A 20100-nucleotide genomic window follows, 5' to 3' on the forward strand; every position below is an offset into this window, starting at 1 on the left:
TAAAAATGAACAGCAATGGATGGCACAACCGAAAAATACAATAAAATAATTCATGAAGTCGTAAGAGGAGGGCGTAAGGGAGACAAAGAAGACGTGTTAGCTGTTGGCCTCCTCATCGGTTTTTTGGTCCTCGTCCCTTGGAAATACAAAGATTGCGCTGGGACTTCGGCCTGCAACAAACCTACTTACTGGAGCGGAGGACAAGCTGCGTCGTGGGGTCTCAAAGGCTAAGAAGGGAGGTGCAGAAGAACAAACACCAACCTCATCAGCGACTGTGATGTGTCCATGGCAGTGGGACACCAACAACTTCACAAAGGCAGAGCAGAGCGACCGTTCAGCGAAGCATAACTGCAGCGTAAAGCCTACGACCCCACTAAGACGCGCCATAAAAATTTGTGCATCCACAGTAGGCACCACTGACTCAATACGCTGCACATATGGGTACTTTACTTCTCCAATCACTCCATTATTTACTATATCCAGTACGCTTGCCTTCCTCAACCTTCCGGGGCTTGGCTGAACCACGTCTTCAGCCCTGGCAAAAGAAACCTTCATGGAATTCTGTCCCATCTGAACCGAGACGGCGTCCCCTGGTATAAATGGCTTTCTACGTTCATGCACATTGAACGGATAATTGGCACGTTCTAGCGGCAGCAAGAGCTTCCACAACGTTACCGATCCAGGACTGGAAAAGCCAAGCTCGACCGAATCAAGCGCTAGAATTTCCTGCGGAAGAAGACTTTTTGCAATGCGGTCATTTTGCAGGTTTTGGCCAACTCCCGACGCGGTATCAATACCCGATTGCCGTGTCGGCCTGTGTGTGAGGTGATACTCTATTACACGGGCAGTAGACGGCCGACGGTTTTCTGGAACTGGCTCCTCCGCATAAGAAGGTCGTAGCGACCTCCGCGAGGGAACACCCATGGACACATTTCGACTCCTTCGCCTCCTGGAGATTGATAAATGCGCCGCGCTCTGGCGGCGCAAGCTCCCTGGACTTGCGGATAAAGCACGGGGCAACCCCGTCGTCTCACCCAGTTGACGGCTGTAGGAGGACCTCATTCCGGTGTTTCCGTTGTTGATACTATCTTCTCGCCGCGGCTGCAAGTTCGTTCCGCCGCACATTTAAAGAGAGGCGCGCAGGGAACAATAAAATGGCCAATAAAGACGGTCATGAGGGAGGGGGGGAGCAAAGACATAAAGACGGAAAGTCAAATGGGAAGGAATGAACTCGGCGACTGCCGCTACGTGAACGAGAAGGGGGTGCAAGAAAAAAAAAAAGAGTTCGTGCAGGCGTTTTATGACCAGCAGACCTCCGTTATAAGCCAAAAAAGTGTCAGTCTTTAAATCTCCCGCAACCGTCGGCTCCATCAGCGCAGCTGGCATTATTACTAGCAGCAGTGGGTGATTGGGCAGGGAAGGGTTAAGCAAGACACTCACTCGCGCATTGAGCCTTGTCGAGCCCTGACCCTTATTCCTGCAAGGCGGCAAAAAAAAAGGACGCTATACCATATTCAAAGCTTGACACTAGACCGCCTCGCTCACGCGAGGCAAGTACATTCTATCTTCCTTCTCCTTCTGGCATTTCAACGTCGGCGCTGCGCGGCGCACAGGGCACCTCCCACCGCCTTCACTCACTCAAACCAGGAAGACCCCTACCCGGAGGAATGAACTAAAATCGAATGTCGCAGTGGTTTTGCCTTGGGATTCAGCATGGAAAGCGTCGTTGGCCTTGGCGACAAAAATAGACATTTCAATGTAGTCATCCAGACCAAGGCCTCCCTGCTTTCTGCGATCAAAGTGCCGCATCAATCCCTGAAAGACATCATCACATATCTGGTACCCATTCGCCCGAAGCGCCGCACGCACCTCATCCCCTTCTAGGCAACCGTCGCGGCTCGTGTCACGCTGGTTAAAACCATCTCGCATTGTTTGAAAGTAACGCCGGAATTCCTGGAATTCTGCCAGGTTAAGCATCCCGTCGACATCAAGGTCAAACATGGACAAAAGCCGCTCCGTTGTCGCGTAACTAAAGCTTTTCCCAGCCACGCTCAGGGCGGAATTGAGCATTGGAACATCGATGCGACCTCCAGTTGACCGACTAACCGTTTGGAACCAATGCAACGCGTCTTGCTCCGTGCAGAGCGGAGGACGCTGAATCGGCGGTTGCACGGATGGTGGCGCGGAGTAACCAATCCCCGCTGGATACGGAGAGGGTTGCAGCGGATACGGATAGGCGTACGGTGGCTGGTAAGACATTCAAGCAAGCAAGCGGCAAAACAACTATAGTAATAAATAGCCTTGCTGGATAACGGAAAAGCAAGAAGAGAAAGACGGGAAGGAGAGCAACAAGGCTGCGGGCAGAGGGACGCCGCAAACGGTGCACATCCAAGCCAGCTGCACATGCTGTGAGATTCCTCGCGGCCATCTGGCAATATATATATATCTCTCCTCCTTCATTCTCACCCTCGTTCCTCTCACGCACTGCTGCAATGGTTTTTTTTATTCTTCCTCTTTAAAGAGGAATAATAAAAAAAATCTTAAAAGGGTGATCACGCACGCACAACAAACGTAAGATGAAGTGAGGGAGGAAGACGGCCACAACTCAACCTGTGAACGTGCACGCGCACCTTGACATACATACACAAGGAAAAGAGAAGGAACTACGTAGGAAGTGGGAAAGGAATAAAAGGCGAGCCTTAACGCAAATGGGAAAAATCCTCAAATTCCTCCTCATCCTCGTCTGCGTTGACAGCCAGCGTGGGCTCCACCTCATCCTCTGGGTTGCCATTCTCGTGCACCACAAAATCCGCGTCAATGTCGAGGCACTGCTGAATGGCAAACAACAACCTCTCCCGCATCACCTCCACCGAGCTGTATCTAGGGATAGAGAGCCAATAAAAGCAAGTCGAGGCGTGAGGTAGTCGATTGTCATCGAACGCATCAATAGAGGCTTCAACACCGCCACCGCCACCAGCAGCATCATCACTGTTCTGGGCACCGGCGCTCCCTGTGGTCTCATTTCGTGTCGGACGCGAATGGATATCCGGCATCAGTTTTAACCGCACACCCAACGGGAGCCGCTCTCTGCCGCTGACAAAACGCATAAAAAGCGCGCGTTCGTGGCGCGAAAACTGTCGTAGCACCTGTCGAAGATACTGCACGCTAACGTCATTTGGATCAAGATCTTCGTAGCGGGCGGCATCAATGAGCGCATCCGCGTCGTAGTCGGGCTGACCGCAGACCACATGCTCGAGTTCGTACCACTTCAACAGTGACACAGCGGCAACAGGCACCACCTGATGAAACCCCTCGGCGATTGCCTTAATTTGTGCGGCCCCCATGAGGTGTAGCTTAAACCGCAACGCCATGTCAAGAAACATCTCCACATTATGTCGACCCACGGGCACTCCCTTACCGCCCGGAAAAAGTTCCTGCTCCACCCCCGCATCGTCCACGAGAGAAAATCCACCAGGGCAAAGCCCCGCAATCTCCTCGTCGCTGGTCGCTTCGCCTTGTTTTGACGACACCAGCTGACCTATGTAGTGGTAAGATTGCACCGAGGTCTGGTCAACCACGCGGAGGTCACCCTCGTCAACGGGGGTCCCCACCAACGCCTTCCAGATACGACTAGGAAGATAAATGGGAAGAGGCTCTGAGCTGCGCAAACAGCCCGCAACAAAACGACCAAAAAACTGATACATGCTGAGGCGTACAGGCGGTTCCATAACTGGACGAACCACAAAAAGCTCACGTGCATCTCCAATGTCATTGACTTGATTGGGACTTGGAACAAAGAGCGGAAGACCTGGACTCATAAGCTCCGAGCAAAGCTGCGTGATACTCTCGCGGTACGGCCCCCCGATATCGTCGGCACCTTCCCCAACAAAATTCACAGACCACAACTTCCTGCTTGTGCAAAAGAGGGAAACACTCTTGTCATGTAGGAGGTGATACACCTGCCCAAAGAGGCTCCCACGCAGACGCTCGGAAACGGGAGCATCGAGGTCATTTACAAGTGACAGTGCCTTCCGTCTATTCAGTGTCAGTTTGATGTTTTCTCCCAAGCAATTTGTATGCGAGAAAAAACCCTGGAGTATCCGCAAAACCACCACCGGCAGCAGATACTCCCGACACTGCCAAAGCGAACGAGAAATAGGGCCTGAAAGAAGCGTGTCGTATTCTCCATAAGTAAGAGCTGCGTGGGCGTATGGAATCATGCATTCAGTTAAGCCGGAAAGATTTTGCAGGGTGACAAGCAGACGCAAGGCATTCTCACGTCCTTCAAACCTCTCATAACGGATGTTGCTATCATCCTTATTAAGAACGTCCTCTAGACAGTAGGCTGAGGCGTTTCGAAAGTTCAGTTCCGTCAAAGATGTTAAGGAGGAGAGCAGGAAACGAGCCAATGTAGGCGAAAAAGCCGGCCCAGTCAACTTTTGCCCGTGGTCGTTACGCTCCAGGTCATCTGTACAATAATGCTGTTCAACTGCCAGTCGCATGGGATTTGCCGTACTAAGTGCACGGTAACCGCGTGGACGGAATGACAACTCATCGTCGAGGAAAAAAATGGATGCCGCATTCTTTGGGTCCACACCAACCACCGGCATAATTCCATTTACACAGTTCACGGAGGAAAAGAGTACACCATCGCCGTTGGTGTCATGCATTTCTCGGAGCGGTGTGCCATTGACACTGTAGGCAATTGTGCCAGCATCACAGTCCACCATGCAACCTACAATGTCTCCGTGTTTCCACATCTGTCCACCTACGCTGCGCTGATGCTTGTTGTGTCGCGCCGTCGTTCGGCTTCCTTCCAGCACCCATGACTCATCATCATCGCCCAGTGACTTGGTGCGAGACCAGTCTGGAGTTGCGGTGGAAGTGACCCAGCCGACACTCACCAAGGCCTCTCCACGAAGCGCCACCTCGTAGTACCATCGTCCCTGCCGAACAGAGACGCTACCCCGAACAAAGCACGGATCATCCCCGGCACGTACTTCACTCCCTTGCACCGTCACCGTCCTCGCCTTATTATCACAAGGAAGAAGGCTCACACTGTACGGGCCGCTGCGACCTGCTTGGTACACCATTCCAGCATCATTGGCCTTTTCAAAGAGACTAGGTAAATGAAGAGTCTCATCCTTGGAAAAGGGGGCGTCGGCCCCACGACCCGCTTTGTTGTAACCCTCCCTATTCTTGCTGCTTTTGCCGCCGCTGCTGCCACTTCTAGAAAGGGCTTCCCCAACCTCGACAGCAGTGAGGAGGGTCCAAAGTTTAGACGTGGGAGACGCCACGTAGTTAGACGGGTCCACGGGAAGGTAACCCACCGGCAGACTGCAGGCAAACGGTGCCGCACCAAAGTTGACATCCACTCCGCCCGTACCAAACGAGACAGCAGGGAAGAAAGACGTCGTCGTATCGTTGCCGCGACTGGCTCGTAAATTATCAAACATACTCACCTGACGGCCATCATGCACACACGCTAGAGTTTCTGCCTCGAGGTCCAAAAGAATTCCAATGACGTCAAGCGCCTTCCACTTGCTTCGAACAGCAAATTCATGACGAAACCCGTGGTAGAAGCGGCACATTTGCACACTTTCAAATCCCCAGGAGTCGCCATCGTGGCCAAGTCCTCGTGGAGCCAAGACGGAGTGCTGTTGAGCGCGATCCGTGACAACGCCAACAGAAATAGCCTCTCCACTCGCGGGAATGCGAACCTCAAAGTAAAACCTTCCACGCTTAAATCCAACGCTGCTGCGGGCCGAAAGAGAAACTCGATCGCAGGAGGCATACCAGACACCATTGCCTCGTTGAAATATAGTGGCTTTGGGGCGATGCTGCACCGGAGAACCTGAGGTGGGGAGAGGCACCAGCCGCACATATCCGCGCTCCACCACGGTGGGATCCTGCCTACCGATGACGACCGAGGAAGGAGTCACAGCAGAGGCGCCATAGCCAATGGAAGTCTCCCACAGCGAGAAGAGACGCTTCCACCGAAGTCGCGTAGAATACGAATGACTAATGTTTTTCCAAGCTGCCTCAAGGCGAATGGCTGCCACAAGAAGCTCAAATGCCCCTTGAACCCGAAGATTGTAGTGACCCAGCGCCGGAGACAATAATGGAGGACCGTTGGGTGTTATTTGTCCACGGTGCAGGATAGACATCAGCGACACGTTAAGATGTGCCAATACAAGCTTAAGTGGACTGTGGTCGTGCGGAGCAAAATGGGGAATTTGCCGCCATAAATCAAGCAGAGCTGTTAACAGCCGACACGCAGGCAAAGCAGAGCACTTCGTCGTTCCTGTGCGGACCGTCAACAACGAGAGATATGGCGTATTCAAAAAATATGTCCAACCACAGTGATATTTAGTATGCGAGGTTAACACGTCACGTATCGCCCCAAATATCCCGCAAGCGACAAGCGGCTTCAACGATCGCGCTGATAGCGTAAAAGACGCCGCCGCAGCCCGTGTGCTGACGATGGGTCTAGCATAAAACCAAGGGCTGTCGCCTGGGATCTCCAGCTCTGGCCAACCACCTTGTGCATCCGGATATTTGGCAAGCAACACTTTTTGTTTTCGGTCCCGCAAGAGTGTCATGTGTTCAATGCCGCGACTGTTCGCATCAAAGGAGACAGTGCCACCTGGCCCATTAAGAATAGCGATGGGTACCAACTGAATATCTGTCGTCACATATGAAAACGGTGGAAGTTCCATGCGGAATGACTCTGCCTCATCATGCAATGCCTCACTAATGGCAAGTGCGGCTTCGCGAAAACTGTTTGTCATTAGCTTTTCCGTTGGAATCCAACCAAAGCACAACTTGATGAATTCCGCGACGGCCAGCATCGTCTCGTCGCTAACCGCCCCGGTATCACTGTACCGCAACAAATTTATAAGGTGCCGCACAAGGTCATTGCTCGCAATGAGATGGCGTGGGTTGAGGAGCTCCGTGGTGGACGCCCCGCCATCGCCGCCGCCTCTTTGCGCCGACTTCGTGTCCTCATGCCGCTTTCGGCCCTTCTCCATGACCAAGACTTGGTAGCCGGGCGACACCATCTGACAAATGGCCGCCACCACGCACTGTCGACTGAGATGGGCGCAAAGTGTCTGCAGGTATTCGCAGCCAATTCTCAAAAGCTGGCTGCGGTCAAGTGCAGCAAAGAAACCCTCAAACTCTCGCCGTGGAATAAACAGCGGAAGTTCCATGTGAGTTGTCGGGTCAATCCGAGAAGCCTTTTCCAAATTAACGGCACCAGAAAAGACGGGAAAGGGAGCCCAGCGCGCGTTCCCGCGAAGGGTTCCAACACTCTCCTTGTTATCCGAGAACGTCTCATCTCCGGTGGCTTCTGAAAACCGAAACGTCGTCTGAGGGCCCTCCGAGGCTCCGACAACAGGCAGCATCTGCTCACGCGCCACAAAGTCGGCAGTTGTACGTTGCGCCTTGAGCCCACGCGCACACCCCCAGACACGAACACTTTCAACCGCCACAATCACCCCGTCCATTGCGCAGTCACCAGAAAACTGATGCCCGTCTTTGTTCTCGTTGTTGTTGTTGTTGGTGGTGGCGGTGGCGGTGGCGGTGGCGGTGGCGCTAACGTTCGCCAGCCGAGCTCCGTCGGAACTTCTACTGGTGTTTTTGCTACCGGGCAGGCCACCAGGCGTCTCGTCGCCGATCACGAGTCGATCGACTGCGCCATCGCGAAGAAGCGTCTCCAGGCGCGAAGCGGCCACTTTGGGCAACGCCGCCGTTGTGCCAACCCCGTCCTTGTAGAGCGTCACCGCACCACTTTCCAGCACCACGGCAATATGAATCCAGTGGTCCCAGTCCTCACGTACCAGCTTCATGGAGACTACCGCGGCTGATCCCTTTACGCTTTCCATAATGTAGTCAATACTGTTCTCCGTTAACACCACACGCATAACGGCGGCCGCACCCGAGCGGTATTTTTCGTACAGTGAAAAAATAGTAAATTGGATCTCAGGCCGCTGCCACGATGTCGGGATCACAAAGTCCTCCCCAAGCTCCGGAAAGAGTCGTTCGTAGAGGAGAACGCTTGTCTCCAACGTCACACCATCCGTCCAGAGTGGCATGCAGCTCTTGATACCGGTAGCTTTTATCGTGAGCGCGCCAACGGGGGAGTCCTTTGCTCCACAGAAGCAGAGGACAGAGGGAGTGAGGGAAAGGGAAGAGTGCGCCTGCGGAAGTCGAAGAAGTGAAGGCATGAAACTACCGCTGCTGTTGTTGTTGTTGTTACTGTTGTTGTTGTTGTTGCTGCTCTCCACCTCAGCTTGAGACACCACCGCGTTGCCCAAGAGAGCGCTGGCACCAAAAATTGACGGCCGCAACGGCACCACAGAAGCAAGGGTCATGCCGCGATGAAATTCTGTGCCCGACAACGGCTGCGTGTAGGAGGCGCCAGAAGGCGACACGTTCGGCACACGCTTGGGCGAGGCAGTCGCAGACGCAGAGGAAGGAACGACCGCGTCGAAAGAAATGCGTCGTGTGAACTGCAGCAGCTGCAGCACCACGGTGGGGCAGACTTCGTACAGGTAGCATAAAGGCAACGGTATCTTCGCCGCCAGGCGAAAGGCAAAAGCGTCGACGTGACTCACAAAGTCTCGCTCAAGAAGAACTTGACTCGCAGCAGGATCATTCATCAGCACCGCCCGCGTGATGCGCAGCAGCGCCGCAACAACGGCCCAAATGAGTGGCGACAGATGTGGTCTCAAGGGAGGTTTAAAGAAGAGCTCAAGTGCGGGGATCAGAAATTGAAAGAGCACCTCCGCCCGTGGAAGTGTCACCTCCTCATGGGAGGAACTGATGAGACTATCAAGCGCAACCTCGCGTTCTTCCACAAGGGAGTACAACGTGGACGGAATCAGCGTTGCACTGTTAGACTGGGTGCAGCAGTCGACGATGTATGCGTCCTCGGTGGAGGAGAGCATGTTATCGACACTCACCTGGACCTTTTTGCCGAGACTCAGGGGAACCGTCGGTGGCCCGCCAATGGCGTACATCCAGACAAGGAGCCGGATGCTGTTTGCGCGGGCGGCCTCCTCCTCCTCCGCCACGGCGACGGCGCCAAGGTCGCACTGGTACGTCTCACAGAGCGTCTTAAACGAGTCATCCCAGGGTGGCCGGCACACAAGCTTGTGGAAGGCATCGACACAGCGCAGCCCCATCTCGCTGAGGCCAGCGCTGGATATCGCAACACAGCGAAGCACAAAGGCCAAGAAAAATCCGAGCGTTTCGCCACCTGTGCGTGAGACACGAACCGCTTGACGCGTCAAATCCATCGTCTCCTGCGCAACGAAAAGTGAATCGGCAGTCGCTGGTTGGCAATGATAGAGAAGCAACGCGCCCGTACTGATGCAAACCTCCACCAAGTTGAGTGTGGCAATACTCGTCGCTGTGGCTGTAGCCGTGGTCGTCGTCGTCGTCGTCGTCGTCGTCGCCACCGTGGACGATATTGTTGTCAAGAGAATTTTCGCCACAATGCCCAGTCGAAATGCGAGAAGCGCCAGCTTAGGGCATGTGCCTCCGTTGCAGAAGAATCCCTCTGGTAGGCTCCGAGAGACCGTGCTGGCAAGCGTGCAAATCAGGCTTACCTGCTCCAACACGCGGTCCTGAGCAGGGTAGCAGGTCTGTGAAGCGTAATTGGCGCACCTGTGCAACTCCAACTCCAAGACCTCAAACAACCCATCAAGGAAAAGGGCACAACCACGCCGTTCACAGAGTGACAAGGAGGTATCTCCCAGTATCCTTGCAGCCTGTTGACCCAAGGATTTGAGCGTCATAAGGGATTCCATTAAAGCATACTCGTGTGGAGTGCGCTGCAGCGAAACCTCATTAGCGTCATCCTCTACAGTTCCCGGCGAGCTGTTGGACGCGGCTTTTTGCTTCCTTGCATCTCTGGCGGTGTGCCTATGTGAACGCTCTGTAGACCGCTCCTGACGCAGGCGTTCCAAGTCCGTCTGTTCAAATATGCTGCAAACAGCCTCAAAGATCACCTTCACGACATGCAGGTGTTCCAGGTAGCAGAAGTCAGCGGGCAACCACATTCTGTTCAGCACCTCACTAAGGGTAGAAAGTTGGAATGAGGCACTACTACGCATTGCCTTCTTGGGGCTCGTTTCCACCTGTTCACCGCCATCGTCTATCCCTGGAAGCGGCGACCCCGCTGTGGCATCGCGCAGGCGGCGAAGGATGTCATACATTGTCCGACGAATAGCACAACGCGTGGAGTCCAGGCAGCCAGAGAGACCAGCCTCAAAGTGCCGTTGCGAACCCACAGAACCCCTGAAAAGTAGTGAGGCAACTTTCAATGCAGCTGCGGCATCTGTCTCAAAGAGTTGCAGCATGTGACGAAGCCCATCCAGACGCTGAAGGGCGGTCGTTTGACGCGCCTGAACAGCCACCTGCAAGCCCGACGCCGTTACCCCCGGAGAGAGGATGACGCGCTCCACGAGCTTCAAGGCAGGATCAATTTGCAGGAGTGGCCAGCCATTTAAGAACGCCCCATGGTACATCCGCTGTGCCCGCAAAAGAAATACCGCCCGCCTCCACCTGCCACCTCTCGATGGCTCCTCGCCAAGTATCTTGTCGGCGAAGGACTGAGCGAGAAAGGTGGACGTCATCCTTAAGAACTCGGCCTCCGATACTCTTCTGATTCGCAACAACAAGAGGCATCGACTCTGCACATCACTCACATCACGTGAAAAGTCATTCGGGTTTTTGGAGCGCCTATTCAACAGCTCATTCCTCGTGCTTTTCAACCGGAGGAGTGTTTTTGCGAGCAACTGATGCTGCTTCTTGTCCGAGAGACAATGAAGCTGCACACCACTCAGGTGGACAACCGCAACGGCAGCCAGTGACATGGCAGCTCCCAATCCCGTCGGCGTCTTTGATGCAAGTGGATCGTCTTGCTTTGCAATGGCCTCCCACGTGGAGCGTTGTTGCTGCAATTTCCCAATGATGGTGGTGTCTATATTGTTACCCACCTTACTTGCCGGGCGCAACCCGGCAGCTAAGAGCGGATGATCGCATATCTCTTGAAGGACGCTACTACTATTGTCGCATGCCTCATGAGACGGTTTGGCTGTTTCCGACGGCCCTGCAGGAAGCTGTCCCAGCGACATAAACGAAGCCACCCAGGATGATGCGAGAAGCAAAGCATTATCCAAAGCTGGAAGCGGCCAAAAACCAGCCTTGTCGAGGTTCATCGAGGTATTCTCACGGATCAACTGCAACAGGGCACGGTAGTGGACACGAAGCGAGCACAATTTTTGCAGCAGCCACTCCGACTCATCGCGTGTTACCATGAATGGTAGTGCCGTGATGGCCGTGTGTAGTGGAAATCCCACGAAGGAACTACTCAGCACATCAAGGACCATCGTTAATGTTGCTGTTGCTGCTGTTGTTGTTGACGGCACCACGGTGCTCGGCCGTTGGGGTGACGCTGCCGGAAGTCGCTGAAACAGTCGCTTAAATACCATTTCAGCGGTGTTAAACAACTCCACATAATAATCCTTCAGCACGACGCAAAGGTCTGTCGGCTGGGGAAGTGAAAAGATATTTTCGATTCCACGGCGTGTTCCAGTGCCACCCATGTCAAGCACCCCAGTGCCGTCGCATTGGCTAAAAAGCAACAACTGCAGTGTCCCAATGGCCTCGGCCATCGCGGAGAGGAGACCCAGCCGTTGCTGTCGCGATTCGTTTGAGATCTGGGAAGTCATCTGGCTAGCTGACTCCGCCAATAGGGTGGAGAGGGTTCTCTTAATCAGAATGAGTTTCTGCTCCATGGAGTCGGCGGATTTGTGCTTTCCATGCATGAGCTCGCCGCGCGTGCTCGAGTTCCCTTCATGCACCAAAGCCGCAGCCGATGTCATGTCTGTGAAGCTCTTTACAATGGCGTCAAGCAACACGTTAAGAGCTGGAGACTGTGATGCGTTCTGCTGGTCACGGCCTAATATTTCTTGCAGCAGTGTTGCTCGCACGGCTGCGCTTGGGAAAAACAACGTCACTCCCTCCTGAATGATGACACTGGCAAGTACAGCCAGCTCCATCGGCAAATTTAAACCAGCCTCGTTGATGATATCCGCGAGGACACCAAGCAGGCTGGTTCCACGCTTTCTTGAAAAGGTGTGCCCGCTATCCACTGAATCTGCGTTTTGGCCTGCTGTTGCGGCTGAGATTGAGGTTGAGTTTGAGGTGGTTGCTGCCTTGTGGGACGCCGACGCCGACGCCGACGCCGACGCCGCGGACCCCTCGCGCTCCTGCCACGAGGTGTTGCGCCTGCGCTGGGCGATACTCAACTCATGAAGCAGCCCGTGAACGTCATCGCTTCCGCCGACCTCGGAGAAGCCAATCGTGTCAGGGTGCAGCTTGAAGTCTCGCACGCGTCGAATCAACCGCACCAACACCCGAAGTGTGGTGTAAATCACACTGGAGGAAGTACTGTCTTTTAAGTTTGCCGCACGACGCGCATTCATGGCCTTCACAGCACGACAGTGCTCGCAGAGAAGCTGCTGCACCTCCTGCACACAGCGAATCCCCACATCGTCTAGAAGAGGACTAAAGAGATGATTGTCCAAGTCGGTGCCACTTGCCTCTGCGAAGGTGGAGAGGAGACCCAGCAACCACATTGCCAGGGCCCCAAACGTAAAGTTGGTTGTGTCCCTATTAAGGAGGAGGTGCTGTCCACCACTTGAACTCGGTTCCCCCTGCAGAGTCCCATACGAGGCCCCACTGCCCTCCACGCACGATGGTGCCCCATTCGCAGTGTCACACCTCGGGGCGTGGGAGCCACGAAGACACGTCAGTGTGCCCTTTTCCTGTACGATGGCGGAAATGCCCGAAAGTGTTCCCACCGCTACAACCTGTTGTTGCACTTCGCCACGCGCGCCAGGGTTCATCCCTGTCTGAAACAACTCCCAATACTGTCCATCCTGGTCGCATGCGAGAAAGCCAAGCTTACTTCGCTGTCGCAGGACATAAGAACCGTACAACTCACGTCCTGTCCTAACATCGAAGAAACTCACCTGATGCACGTGCTTCCACTCGGCAAAGCCGGGAATGGCTCGCTCCTTCTGCTCCATTAGCCCAATTTGGGCCCCATTAAACAACACATGCGTGTGCTCCATATGGGGCGGTTCAGCTGTAACAGGCATGGCGGCCCCGGCGGATGCACCGCTCTCTCGCGGTGAGGGCAAAAAAGGGTGGTCAAAACACCCGACACGCGCAAACTGCCCCCGAACAATCGCATAACGACCAAGTGCCGCACCTGCTCGAACATGATTGAAAACAACATTGCCATTTGGTTCATTAAAAAAATATTGGCATAAAAGCCCTGGTTCATCCCCAGACAAGAGGCGATGCGAGTCACGGACAATCTCACGAAGCGAACGGCCGCCTCTCCACACGCGCAAGGCAGCTATTTGGCAGACGCAATCATTACCAGCCGTCCATCGCTGTCGAGGATTTTCTAGGGATACTTGTGGTCCCTGCCGGGTGCATGAAACCTCTTCGTCGTCAAGACACAGACGCCAATTTCCATCAAATATCAAGGCAACGTGTATAAAACGGGACTCGGAAGCCGGACTAACAGGAGCCGTGACGACGCACATGCCACGGGAATCATGTCGGTATCCACCACGTATGCGCCAGGCCCCTTCAAGCCTTGCTGTCTCGATGAACACCTCTCCACTGGTGCTTCGATCCCCATGCTGATACAGCACGGAGGTGTCGTCCTTCTCGAGTATTTTAATCCAAACCTCCACCGTGATGTGGCCCCCAACGGTGGTTAGGCATATCTCTGGTGAGCCAAAGTCAATCAAGCTCCCCTTGCGAAGCGACAAGCAGTAAGCGAGGGTGCGGTCAAAAGGGGCAAGTTGAAGCGGCGTGCGCCACTGCACCTCGGGAAAACTGCTGGAGGCAAATACTTGCATCTCCAGCCCAACAGGAGAGGAAGTATTGGCGTCCGCAGCAGCCCCGTTTGGGGCAGCCACCACGTCGTACAGAAGGACTAAGCGGTCTCCTGGACCGGAGGCAAGTGCCATGTAACGGGAACTCACCGGCCACTGAGGGGCATCGGTGAGTGCGACCTTTTGTCGCACCTCCAACGTCGTGCTGTACGTTACTACGGCGAGTCCGGCGGAAATCATACGATTGGTCAATAGCAATAGCATACCTGCCTCAGAAAAGGCAATGCTAGAGCGTGAGCACTGGGAACAGCAATCTGGCGGTTCATTTGTGGAACACACAAGTGCATACATCCCAACCACATTAGTGCGTTTGCTAAGACCATCAACAGAATGAATGTAAACCGCCCCACGATTATAACCTACCGAAAGTATCTGTAAATTGAAGTCGCGACCAAACGGGGCAAGTTGCTCTGTGTCTTCTTCAATGGTATCGTAAGCCTCGTTAAGTTTTGGAAGCTGTCTCTTGGGCGTGAGAGCCGATTCATTTGACTTCAACCAGTCCAATGTGGCCTGTGACACAACGTTTGTGGGTAGACGCAACAGGTACCGCACGCTGCGTAGAACCTCACTTATGGCGCCACACTGAAGCGAAAGCAATACCAGAAGTTCTAGCAAAGCAGGAGCAACATTGCTGTCTGAGTCGTCGTGACTAATGTGGTTCATGGTAGTTTTGGAGTTGCCTTGGATGGCATTGGTGGTATGGATGCTACCATTATTGTCATTTATGCTATTATTTGAAAGGGCCTGCTCAAGCAGCTTTGCCGCACTATCCAGGGCCTGTCGCATCACCTCTGGGGAGATGGAGTTCCCCACAGAGTGCGGCGACGAGGACGCCTCCCCAAGACTAAACAGAGTGGCGCCGCGAAGGTACTCTTGGAGGTTGTGCAGCAGAGGCAACATGGTGGCGCCCGCCAGAGTCATGCTGGCGTGAGCAAACATGTGGATAAGCACCAACGCCCCGCAGTTGAGAGCGACGTCCATCCCGTCGCGGGAAGCTGCACGACGGCTTGATAATGCATGCTGCTGCTTGCGCAGCGTTTCTGCTGTGATATTTCGGTCCAGAAACGCTTCAACCGGCGTGACGCCACCACCACAATACCGCCGCACGGCCTGAATGGCCCGAAGCACAACCGTTAGTCGTGCAGTTGCAGCCCGCGCCGTTTCGTACTCCTCGGATATGGGGGCGGCCTCATCCAAGGGAACGGAAGAAAATGCAGCGGAGCCCTGTCGTCGTACCCACCTCCCGGGTTGTCCTCCCTTTTCATTGAACAGGGAACTGAAAACGTAGGAGTCAAGCGGCACCTTCTCCAATTGATTGGGTGTGAGAGGCAGGTAGACGGAGGCGTGTGGAAAGGCGGAGCGCTCAATCCAGTTCAGCTTCTTCGCGTGACGGTCGTGCACTTTGTGGTACTCAAAGCGCAGAAACTGGTGACGGTAGTGAAGCGAGATGGCGGGGTACACCTCGGGCGCAATGTTGCTGATCTCACCAACAACTGACTTGTCGCCCACGCGCACCGTCATGCGTGCCGCCTCGTAGTCCAAGACAAACACCACGCGGTCACCGGCGCCAAAGACAACACTGGAGTTGTTGTCCTGTCGCCTCCAATGCCCGTAAAACTTTCCCGCACGGCTCAGGCACCAGCCACCCCCCTGTGAGATGAATGAGTCGTACTTGGCAAAACTCTTCGGCACGATACCCAGCATCAACCCGCTGCCATCCGTCGTCTCACCTTGGTGCTCGATCTTCACACACCACTCGTGTACGCCGCGACGGATCCCCTCCGTCACCTGCAGCGTAATCCAGCCGTTGCCGGGCTTCATCGCAGAGGCCTCCGTGATGATGACATCGCCACGCGGAGTGGTGGTGTCAATAAGAAAATTCCTTCTTGGGGCAGAGCTGCGCTCCACCACAAGCTGCATTTGTTCCACAAAGTTTACCACGTCCGCCGGGTCATGCAGTTGACCCTGCGGGCCATTCGCCATACGTAAGTACTGCACGCTAAGCTCGTCCATCGCCAGAACACATACAAACGCACACACACACACACACAAGCAAACAACTCAATAAACCGAATACCTCAAGTTCCGTAGCTGCCTACGAAGCACGTGAGATATCAACACTAAGACAAAAAAGTAATGATAACCACAACAATAATAGTAATGAACACCGGCGGATACTGCTATCTCTCCTCCCTGTGGAAAACAAACGAACAAAACAGGGCAAAACACCCTCCGTTCTTCCCTTTATTTGTGGCGTGGGAAGAAGAAAAGAAGAAGCAAAGGAAGAGGAAAAAAAACAGTATAAGAAGAGTTGCTCTTCATGTGAAAAAGAGAAAAAGTGGCAGGGCGAGGAAAAGAAAAAGCTGCAAGACAACCGTGGCGAACAAAAATCCGCATTCCTCTCTACCTTTAGCGTTCATTCCTCACCACACACAGTTATTGCGCCGCTGGCGTGTTTGCTCGCATTGTGAGGGAAAAAGGATTCGAACGCCTCAATTATATGTTCGGCTCTGCTCAAGTATCTTTACAACGGCGGAACAAAAGATATTACGTAGGCATCCACACACAGTAAATACGACCGCACGTCAAAGAGAGAGAAAGCAAAGGAGTGACCATGCCCACAGGGGCTTCCACTAAACAGCCGAGGCGGCGATGGCGTCCTTGAAAGCCTTCAGGGCCTTTTCAGCGAGCTCCTTGGAGGTGAACCGCATCACAAAATTCTCGGGGAACCCCTCCTCATCGTCGGTGTAGTCCTTGTGCGCCATCCACAGCAGCGCCTTTTCGCTCTGGGGGTGAAACTTCACATTCATTGACTTGAGAAGATAGTGCTGCGCCGCCAGCTTGCCGATACCCTCGCGGCGGAAGACGAACATGTACTTGCCTTCTTCGTCCTTCCGCTGCAGTATCTTCGCCGTGCCCTGCCCGCGCTCCTTCCACTGGTTCTCGCCCTCGTCAAACCGCAGCAGCTTCGCCGACTCCTGCCACACGATGGTGTACTTCTCCTCGCCGCTCTGAATGTCCACCGGGGCAAATCGGGCGACGCCGCCGTCGGACACCGCCACCTCCTCAACTTCCACCAGCTCATTGCCGCTTTTATCCTCCGCCATTGGTGCCTGCCGTAGAACAACAACAAAAGAACAAGACACTTATCCTACATTGGCACGAGGGCAGAAGAGAACAACAGAAGAAGAAGCCATAAAAAAAATAAAAAATAAAATAAAATAAAATAAAACAAAGGATGGTCGTTAGAATATGTACGAGTTGAAAAAAAAAAAAGACTTCGCCGCACACGCACACGCAAGCACAGAAACAATGGGACGCCCAGCCTTCAGAGATCAAGAAACTCAGCCAGCTGGGTAAGCGAAGATGTAGCAGTGCAAAGTGTGTCATCGCAGCATATGGCCCTCATTGGAGACGAAAAAGTTTCATGCTGTCGCTTCCGCCCCTGCCGCCCCGTCATTGTTGTGGACTTTGCCCCGGAATTAAGGACCTCCTCGTGGTGAGGTGACGCGTTCCACGTGGATGAAGCACCGATACAAAACCCGCTTCTTTTCGGTGGAAACAAAGTATCCGCCTCTTTAGCATCGTTGCTAGACAAGATGCAGCGCCGCCACGTCCCTGCGTCACCCCTCACTCCATCCGAGACCGCTAAAAAATCGTTCACGTATGGTCGTCGCAAAAAGGGCCCAAGTCGCTGCAGCACTATTAGGCCGCGGCAGGGCTTGTAATGCAGCGGTGTAACAGACATGGGACGCAGCAACGCGATAAAGTCGATGATTTGCTGCGGTGTGGAGTGCAGCGTAGTTGATATTTCCCACACAGACGTTTCTTCGGCTGCACCGCCGCGTCGCCGGAACAGGGCCCATCCAGACATGACAATACCGTAGTGCGGTGTGCCACCGTTTCTTTCGGCGGCAGCCTGAAGTTCTTCAGGAGCGATTTGCTTCAGCGAAGAGACCACCTCCACGCGAGGACAGGTACTACAGTTTGCATAGGTCACAAAGCGATCCATGTCAATACAAAATCTTTCATCGACCTCCGCAATTATTTCATTAAACGAAGCAAGAATACGAATACGCTCGTACCTGGCCTCGTCAACGACGACTGGAACAGCAAGCCTTGTTGCGAGACGTTGAACAAGGTGCTCCTTACCAAACTGATTGTGCAAGTACACACGCAACACGTACGGACCACGGAGCTTATTGGGAGAGTTTTTCTCCAGTGCATAGTCACGCACACGTCTGTCCATGCGACGACCAACTGCCTCCATTGCCTCCTCCAGCTCCAGCTCCGACAGAAACTTGCTTAGCACCCTCGTGCCTTCGTTGCCCGTAAGCGAGAGAGGCACCTCGTGGAGACCCAAATGCAGCCATGTGTCATCCAAGTAGACATGATCCACACGATGATTGACAAAGAAGGGATCCAGACGGCGTCTAGCATGCTCGTCATACTTGAAATCCCCCGTGTAGAGAACATTGCCGCTGGGTGTTTCGAGGAAAAACATGACACTGCCCGGGATGTGGAAGGCGGGTAAGAGATACAGCGCCACTGTCCCCTCCTCACCAACGCCGGCGTCGCCGTCATCGCTGTGGACAGGGTTAACTTGATTCAACAATTCATGCCTCCCTTCTCCAACTCTCGGGCTGGCCCTGGAGCAAGAGTTGTTTGTTGTCCCTCGCAATAAGAGTGTTCGTTGGAACAACGGCAATGACATCGTGCGCTTATCCAGGGCAACCCCGTATTTATTGACAAGCAGAGCCTGCGTCACCGTGTCGCTGATAATTAGACCCGCACTCCACGAAGGCGAAAGCCCCTTCATATGATCCGTGTGAAAATGAGACAGCAGATACACGGCATCGGACGCGCCGTCCGCATAGAATTGGTCAATGTACAGGGGAAATAGGGGCAGCTTCATTGGGCGATGTAGTTATGGCATCCGGCTGGTCGGACTCCAACTACCTGCAAAAGACAAAGTCCAACAACGGCAGAAACAAGAGCAGCAAGAACAACCACACACGTGCTTGTACGTCAAAAACTGCGAGGGAAAAGAAAATCCAACCACAATCTGTATATCCATCCCCTCTCCCCCACCGCTGACCCCAACGCTGTTCCTTCACACCTCCCCCAGCTCTACAGGAAACCGTGCCCCAAACACTTTGCTTGCCGCATCTTAAGAAGAAAGAACTCGTCTTCGTCCAGTAACCTTTCTGAGGCACCCAAGCGATTCACTGGAAATGAATGTCAAAGACCATCATGAAGCCCTTACTCAGAAGGATGTGCGTGTCAATAGAAAGCCGCAGAAGGCTCCCATGTATAGCAGGGGGTGGAATACATCTTAGCGGGCCCGTCATTTAAAAAACACCAAGGAATCGCAGCCGCCCTGCTGCACGATGCATCGGTGACAAAAAAAACCCAGGAAAGGCGGACGCAATTTAACAACCACCTGGAGCGCCACAACTGGCCACTCGTTAAAAAATAAATAAAATAACAAACATAACAAACAAGCAAAAACAAGTTTCGGGAAAACTAATGAATAGGGTCAGCGCCAGTGCAGGAGTGACCTCTCACGTCATTATCCCTTTCTCATTGCAGGTGTCGGTGTATGCGCTATTGTGCGGTCACCAGTTACCCAGCGAGTTTGGAAGGAGTCTCACCTCAGTTCTCAGCGCACGGCTCTTCCTTCGCTGCCGCCCTACTTCCTGTTGTTGTTGCAGTTGCAACAGCAACGGCGGCATCAAGAGGCACAGCACCCCCGCACAACTGCAGCGTCTCCCGTCATGGGGTTGCAGGTAGAGGGGGGCAGACGGAACGTGCGTCCTCACAGCCCTTTACAGTTTATTCCAAATACCACCTTCCACCCAAGGATGCAGAAAGGCACGAGTATTGGGGGAGGTAACACGGGAAAAGAAAACCGTGGGCTAAAGCAAGCGCCTCAAAACTTTAAAAAAGTTACCGAATGCATGTAGCGCAGTCAAGAAGCGAGTTGTTCACACACACACACACCTTTTTTGTTGTTGCTGTTTTCCGAGGAGAAGCTGCTTCGTGTTATTGTTCCGTACTGATCCTCGTGCTCCTTGCTTTCAAAAAGCAGCCACGTAGCTGGAAGCGGAGG

At 53.7% G+C, this 20100-nt stretch overlaps 5 protein-coding genes across 5 annotated transcripts, besides 4 other annotated features; all 5 read right to left on the reverse strand.

Annotated features, from left to right (window-relative positions):
• Positions 1–96: 96 nt before the first annotated feature.
• Positions 97–1062, reverse strand: Tco025E_02511 (putative mucin-associated surface protein (MASP); the record flags this gene model as incomplete). Its single annotated transcript, XM_029369436.1, has 1 exon — positions 97–1062. One exon carries the CDS (start codon positions 1060–1062, stop codon positions 97–99), a length of 966 nt encoding a protein of 321 aa, XP_029230507.1.
• A 576-nt stretch (positions 1063–1638) lies between these two features.
• On the reverse strand, positions 1639–2259 carry Tco025E_02512 (programmed cell death 6 protein; the record flags this gene model as incomplete). The annotated part of the gene is made up of 1 exon (XM_029369437.1): positions 1639–2259. The coding sequence occupies one exon, from the start codon at positions 2257–2259 to the stop codon at positions 1639–1641; it is 621 nt and encodes a 206-aa protein (XP_029230508.1).
• Positions 2260–2699: 440 nt separating this feature from the next.
• Positions 2700–16001, reverse strand: Tco025E_02513 (putative ubiquitin-protein ligase; the record flags this gene model as incomplete). The annotated part of the gene is made up of 1 exon (XM_029369438.1): positions 2700–16001. One exon carries the CDS (start codon positions 15999–16001, stop codon positions 2700–2702), a length of 13302 nt encoding a protein of 4433 aa, XP_029230509.1.
• Positions 16002–16008: 7 nt separating this feature from the next.
• Positions 16009–16047: a microsatellite.
• A 200-nt stretch (positions 16048–16247) lies between these two features.
• Positions 16248–16298: a sequence feature (GA-rich).
• A 323-nt stretch (positions 16299–16621) lies between these two features.
• On the reverse strand, positions 16622–17095 carry Tco025E_02514 (ran-binding protein 1; the record flags this gene model as incomplete). The annotated part of the gene is made up of 1 exon (XM_029369439.1): positions 16622–17095. One exon carries the CDS (start codon positions 17093–17095, stop codon positions 16622–16624), a length of 474 nt encoding a protein of 157 aa, XP_029230510.1.
• An 88-nt stretch (positions 17096–17183) lies between these two features.
• Positions 17184–17224: a microsatellite.
• A 92-nt stretch (positions 17225–17316) lies between these two features.
• Tco025E_02515 (putative DNA cross-link repair 1A protein) lies at positions 17317–18903 on the reverse strand (the record flags this gene model as incomplete). The annotated part of the gene is made up of 1 exon (XM_029369440.1): positions 17317–18903. One exon carries the CDS (start codon positions 18901–18903, stop codon positions 17317–17319), a length of 1587 nt encoding a protein of 528 aa, XP_029230511.1.
• Positions 18904–19458: 555 nt separating this feature from the next.
• Positions 19459–19497: a microsatellite.
• Positions 19498–20100: the final 603 nt, after the last annotated feature.

Source organism: Trypanosoma conorhini, assembly GCF_003719485.1.
Source record: "Trypanosoma conorhini strain 025E chromosome Unknown Tco_14.4_contig_00099, whole genome shotgun sequence".
NCBI lineage: Eukaryota > Euglenozoa > Kinetoplastea > Trypanosomatida > Trypanosomatidae > Trypanosoma > Trypanosoma conorhini.